This window comes from Gambusia affinis, linkage group LG05 (assembly GCF_019740435.1).
Source record: "Gambusia affinis linkage group LG05, SWU_Gaff_1.0, whole genome shotgun sequence".
NCBI lineage: Eukaryota > Metazoa > Chordata > Actinopteri > Cyprinodontiformes > Poeciliidae > Gambusia > Gambusia affinis.
The window spans coordinates 16,320,476-16,327,401 of record NC_057872.1 but is presented as its reverse complement, the minus strand read 5'-3'; the positions used below and the strand labels follow the sequence as shown (position 1 = coordinate 16,327,401).

The following is a 6,926-nucleotide window of genomic DNA, read 5'->3' as shown; positions in this document are numbered from 1 at the left end:
ACTGTAGATTGATTGTTTTCATTAATCAAAAACGTGAATCCACACAATTCAGTGCATAAATCTTAATCTGAATGTTGCACAGCATCTAGATTCCAGCCTCTCAGTCAAGTTGAGCAACGTGTCAGAAATCTCTCCCCGCTCACCACAGGATCGTATTCCCACAGCTGGTTGCCTTTAAGGTGATGACACTTGAGCATCATGACGGGTCCGTTCAGCTTGGAGACGTCTAAACACAAGTCATCTGTCCGGATCTCCTTGTTGGCTGTGTAGGAGAAAACCTGCAGGTCACACAAACACACCGGTGTTTTACGGAGCATTTTATTTTAAGCTCATAGGGTTAAATGTTAACGGGAAGCATCAGGGTTACTGTGACATCTTGCTAGCATCGGTCTGATTTTAGCTTTAGCCTCACTGATGTTTCGCTCCCTCTCGGTTCAGATCGTCCCGAAGAAGCTTCAGGCAGATCGGACTCAGTCCTGGACCTTCCAGGAGTTATTTCAGGTGACGGAAGAACAGTGGAATAACTCAAAGTACTGCTCTATAAAACACGCTGGTGTGACACTTTTAGTCACCAATAAAGCCTCGCAAAAGCCTTCATATCTGTCGAACTTGTTCACGTCAACAACCAGTAATAGCATCAGTCTGCTTTGCATTTGAAAGACCCCAAGCTTTGACGTCCCGCCTGATGTTGCTTCAATGTTTATAAATAATGTTCTTTCCTCATTATGCCGTCTATTTTATAAAAGGCACCAGTTCGTCCTGTTGAAAAACAGCCCCACAGCATGATACGGGCACCGCCTTACCTCACAGATGGGATGACGTTTCCAGGCTTTGCATCAGACCCTCCCGAGACATGAGATCCCAAAGACCTTCTCCAAAGATGAAAGTCTTTGTTCCTGCCAGCATTTGCAAACTGCAATCTATCTTTTTATGTTACTTTTGGTGTAATGGCTTCTGCCTCGAATTCCCTCTCAGTCCCTGTCGGTACAGGACATGTTTCACTGTGGATGAAGACACTGCCTCACCAGTTCCAGCAGCGTCTTTGGCTTTTCTTCTAGGATTGATTTGTACATTTTGGACCAAAACACGTTAATCTCTGGGACACAGAACCTATCTCTTCCTAAATTGAATGATGGTTGGACGTTCCCTCTTATGTTTATAGCTACGCACTGTAAGATTCTTTGGAAAGGTTAACGCAGCACCTTAAACTACCTTTAAGGGGCTGAACTGGACTTGTGAAGCTCCACAATTCTCTTTCTGATATCTTGGCTGATTGTTCCGACTTTTCTACGATGTTACACAAGGAAGTAGTATGTGTACAACATACAGCTATTAAATACATAAACTGATGTGCCTCCAATGTTTCAGTTAACCAATCAGAAGTTTCCAAAGACATGGCATCATCATCTAGGCTTTCCCTCATTGTTTAACGGGACAGTCATTATTCTATATGTAAACTTCTGATTTTTAAGACACTAAAAGACAAATCACGGACAAATTCTCCAATTATTGTGACATTTAGCAAAAAGAGATTATTTAAACGATTCTAACTAACCTACAACAACAGAAGTTTTGTCTGATTTAACGTCAGACAGTGAGAAAAAAAAATTATGTTTGTATCTTCCCTTTGGTGGCATGTAAACTTCTGGTTTCAACTGGATCTCACAGACAAACACAAAGTTCATTGTCATGAAGAGGAAGCGAAAGAACACGGAGTCAGTGTTCAACAGAACCACCCTTCACCACAATTACAGCTGCAAGATCTTCAGCCTGGTAATTATGTTGTTAATAATTGCTGAAAAATGTTTCTGGTTTCCACATTAAACTTTGTACACATTTATTTTCAGGACATTTAGTTTTTTTGTTTGTTTTTTTTTTTACTGCAGCAGGAACTGCTTACTCACCTGGTTGCCTCCCATGCCGTGGCAGTTGAAAATGCCAACCTTCTCATTTTCCTTGCGGGCCATGTTGTCCAGGCACTGGTTGGTCTCCACGTTACGGATCTGAGGTAAACCCACACAGATCAAAGTGAGGATCGCTTACTAAAGCAGTGTGGACAGTGGCGCAGTCTGCGTGTGCGTGTGTGTGTGAGTGTGTACGTCGGTGAGCGTACCTCTCCCAGCGAGTAATAGTGCCGGGGGATCTGGGAGTCAGGGTAGACGTTCTCCAAATACCAGCTGAAGGGTTTACACTGGAGCTTTTGTCTCAGAGCGGAGCGAGCTGAGATGTCACCGTAGTCCACCTTGGTCACACCTGGAGACGCAAACACAGACACCTCATGCATTAACGTGGAAAACTGCCTGAAGGCGATCATGACTGCTGAAATGTTACTTTGCATGAAAAGTTTTGCTTCTTTAACAAAAACACACGATGCGTTCCTAATAAATCTTGTCATCCAGGCACATCAGACTGTTAAAATACAGTCATGAGTTATGCTAACTAACATGACAGACTGAGCACACAATCCCCACAGTGGAACACGGTGGTGGCAGCATCATGCACCACATAGCTGAAGATGGATGTGGCTAAATACAGAGCTATACTGGAGGAAAAGCTGCAAAACACTTAAGACTGGACAATGGTCAAAAATATACACCTGAAGCTCCAATGAAATGGTTCATATCAAATCACATTCATGTGTTACGTAGTGGTCCAGTCAAAGCCCAGACCTAAATCCAGTTGAGAATCCAAAGAAAAGCTTTTAATTAGTATTCAACGATGCTCCCCATTAAATCTGACTGAGTTTGTGCGATTAGGCATAAAGAAATGACAAAAACCTCTGATTCCAGATGTGCAAACCTGGTAGAAACCTTCTCCTGAATACTTGCAGAAAAAGCAGGGTTGAAAAGAACTGAACTAGTCAGCAGATTAAAAATGCATGATGCACTTTGTCGATTTCACCGTCTTAATTTTTTTTAACCCAGATATTTCTTTTCTTCCCTTCATGTCACGTTTATGCACAATGTTGTGTTGTCACATAAAAACCCAATGAAACTCAAGTAGGTTTGTGGCTGTGACAAATGTGAATATGTTTATAAGTCACTGTGTTTTAACCAGTAACAGGCATTCAGCAAAAGTCCTGTGTGTTTAAGCAAGAAAGTAAGTAATAAAAATAATGAGAAACCTGATTACCATACTTTTTATGTTTAATGTCATGTTGAAAGCAACAACATTCAAACACCCGGTTTTCAGCGTTTCTGTTTTTCGTGACTTTATTTGGACAAGCGAGACTGACGGGAGTCCTGGAGCCTCTGGCGACGTGTAATCCATGAGGTCAGAGTTTTCTGTCTTTATTCTGTTCCATGTTTCCATGACGGCATGGATTAGTCTGACAGACCTGCCATGTTTGTGCAAGAAAACATGAGCAATACAAAAAGAAGTACAGAGGTGCGTTAGCAGAGAGCGTAAAAGCAGAGATGTAATAAAAAGCAGTTTATCTAGAGCACCTCGTACTGCCTCAAAATGACAGAGGAAGGCGTTCTTTATTAAGTTTTCTGAGCACTAATCTTTTGGCAAATGTCTGCTTTCCACTAAGGTGAGTGCAAGCAGTTCAGAAATCATGCCATGATGAAACTATGCAAATATCAGAACGACGTGGTGAGAATGCGATTCCCTTGAAGTGATTGGCTGCGTTCCTTCCTGCAGGTCTGTCCATCAGCCTGATGCAGACAGACAGACAGACAGACAGACAGACGGCTGGAGGAGCCGTAACTCCCGTCCGTCCCTCGGGATATCAGGACTGTCTTAACTTCAGCTCCTCTCTTCCACATTTCCCTCCTGTCTGGCTTGTTAAAATACTGATACATTAATAATCAGTAATAAAATATTAACAGTCCAATGAGCCTTTTCACTGCCGACTGTAAAACTGTCGGCTGACCGCGGGGAACAGCTTCCTGTGGTTCCCGGCAGCATTCCATGCCAGCTGACGCTGGAAATTCAACCTCGGGTTTGTTTCCCAGCCACCGTGCCAATCAGGAAGAGGAAATGTTTTTGTTTCTGTTTTGCATATGTGTGTTTGGACGTGTGTGTGTTTGGTAAGTTTTGAACCGAGTGCATTTAACAAACATGTCAAAAAGCAATCAAACACACACGTGTGTCGCTAGTTCTTATTTTAAAGAGGAGGCTGGCTTACCACAGATGGCATCGCGTAGATCAGAGCTAAAACCTGGAGAGTTACCACCCTGCTGGGCCGGTTCAAAGGTTTGAGCCAACGGCGGTGATGTAATGTTCTTCCTTTGCATTAACCGGAATTTTTTAGACATAAAACCCTGAAAACATCTCCTTAAAACACAAACTGAAATATATCTAAGAGCCTCTTAAGTAGAGGTGGGTAAGCAGTACAATACTGCCAACAATATTGTATTATTATCATTCTTCTAAAATATGTACTTTTCCATAAGAACAACCTATAACACAAAAAAGAATTTGTAAGTCATTAGGGAAATATTAAATATCTTCACAGCCTGTCGCTAAGGAACTGACTACATAATCTCTTGGTTGAATATTTTGAATTTATTATCTGGGTAGTATTAGTGACTGCGTCTGAGCAGAAGGATCAGCTTAAGGTCCTAATCACGCATTTCTGACCACATTTAGCTCCCAGTATCTGTACTGATCCTTCTGCTTTTGGATCTGTGTCATGTCCACCCAGCACTGCTGCTGGAACTGCTTGTTCCAACAGAGAACAACAAGTTGTTTTGCCAACCTCAATGTGGATTGAAACCATTTTAAAACAGAAATTGAAAACAATAACAAACCTAACAGTTCCTCTATTTCTCAAGGTCAGAGTTCGCATTTTTTCATATCAAAATTTCACACTTGCAGTCATTTTTTTATTCTCGTACTTTCTCAGGCCTCAATCCACTTTTAACAACATTTGTAAAGTATGTGAAGGAGTTCTGGACGACTACATAAGAATGTAATAAGAATCTCGGACAGGAAGGAATAATGGAAGGAAAAACAGATTCATGTACGGCTCGATAAAGCTGTTAGCTGTTAGGATTGGGAATTAAATGTGAAAATATTAATTTCTCCAAAGGTTTTTTTTTTTTTTTTTGGCCAAACATATCCCAAGCTGTAAAATCAAAGATCATAAAAACCCAGCAAGGAATACACAAACATGGCAGCAAGTTTACTCAGCTAACGCTTCTGGTGTTGGAGCCACAGAGAAGACGACAGATGCTGAAGGACTTCAAGGCTGTTTGGATTTTAATAACTTCTGTACAGGTTTCTGACTGAGACTAATGAGATAAATATTTCATTTTAAACGACTCAAATCAGAATCAGAGAGAAAAACATTTGATCAGGTCATATTGGCCACAACATATTGTACCATTACAGGACCAGTAGTATACTAGAACCATATTTTTTTTTGTCATAACCACCCCTCCCCCCCCCAAAAAAAAAAATGACAAAACATAGTTTTCTGCCATTTTACTTTTGGGCTGCCTCCCCATTTTCTGTGTGTGTGTGTTCAGGTAAATAGATCCTCTGTAGCATGAAATTACTTGCCGCCACACATCTTGCGCTGCTCGCCCACCCTCCCCGCCCCACCAACCGCCGCAGTATCACACCGTCACCGGGTTAATGGATTGATCGCACCTGCCACAGAGATTAACCTCCACACACCGGTTCCCGCGTGCATATCTTAATGAACACAGAGACACACGCAAAGCATGACTCACCAGGAGAAATGATGTAGAAGAAGTTCTTGAACTCATCCATCCAGACCTCTGCCAGGCGGCGGTTGTTCTTGTTGATGATCTGGCCCGTTCCTCCGGGGAACGTGTAGGGCGTTGCCTTTCTGAACACGTGGCCCACGTGAGAGCATGTGACGATCTCCAGAGTCCCTCCACACTGCCAGATCTGTGAGGGAAAGGTTTGCAAAACGCTGTAAGGCCACGTTCAGGCTTCAAGTTACGGTTATTTTAAGAATCAACTAATCTGTTGATTGTTCTGATGATTAATTGAATAAAAAAAAAGAAAGAAAGAAAAAAAAAAAAAAGACATGGCACATTCCACAGGTATTAACCATTAAAAATCCACAATATACAATATTATGAATACATTAAAAGATGTAATTAATTAAAAAAATTTATTCATTTTCTACAAACGAAAATACATTTTTTTTTGCCTAACATTAATGCAACATTTGAACTGTGTATAGATAAAAACATATTTACATAGAAATATCTTTTTATCTTAAGTGCAAAATGTATATACAGTACAGACCAAAAGTTTGGACACACCTTCTCATTGGATTCAATGAGAAAGTGTGTCCAAACTTTTGGTCTGTACTGTACGTCTTTGTACAGTTTAGGCTTAATTACTGCTCAGAATATGTTTCCTTTTTCACTAAATGGTATTTTTTCAGCCTGACACTCCAGTTAGCGATTAATCGATTACCAAATTAGTTGACAATTATGTCAGTAATCTGATGAATCGTTTCAGCCCTGAGCTACATGTGCCGACTGTTGAAACGTTGGGAGTCTCAGCCGTCTGGGCTCTAGCTGAGTCTGAGGTCCAGTCAGGACGACACCGTGGACCGTCCAGACGTCGTGCCAGAACACTGAAAAACGGGAGTCATGCTACTTGGCTGCGTTCGCTCACTCTGAAAGAGATTTCCAGGTTTTCTCCGCCCCAGATGTCCATGCCTGCGTCATACGTGCCGATCTCCTGAAAATAATCCCTGTCTATGGAGAACAAGCCGCCGGCCATGGTGGGAGTCCTGGAGAGAGGAATAAATTAAAGAGTGAGGCTGGTTCGTGTCACTTCATTCCCCACCAGCCTGTTTTCTAAAGGTCACTCAGTATCTACAGATCCCATCAGAGCTTTATATTTCAGCCCCTGCTCTTTACTGTCTTCCTGTTATTTTCCATTTGTCTTCTTTCTTCTGCTGCGGCCTCTGGTGTTGTGATGGCTGTGTC

The 6,926-nt window shown here is 41.8% G+C and overlaps 1 protein-coding gene across 1 annotated transcript in view; it reads right to left on the bottom strand.

Moving 5' to 3' along the window:
* Nucleotides 1-6,926, bottom strand: part of galnt1 (UDP-N-acetyl-alpha-D-galactosamine:polypeptide N-acetylgalactosaminyltransferase 1) — a 61,403-nt gene that overhangs the window by 7,162 nt on the left and 47,315 nt on the right. The window contains exons 9-13 of the mRNA XM_044117421.1: nt 6,610-6,727; nt 5,685-5,865; nt 2,114-2,253; nt 1,905-2,003; nt 144-278 (exon numbers count right to left, since the gene is read on the bottom strand). Coding sequence (XP_043973356.1) covers nt 144-278; nt 1,905-2,003; nt 2,114-2,253; nt 5,685-5,865; nt 6,610-6,727 — 673 coding nt within the window. The remainder of the gene's footprint in view (nt 1-143; nt 279-1,904; nt 2,004-2,113; nt 2,254-5,684; nt 5,866-6,609; nt 6,728-6,926) is intronic.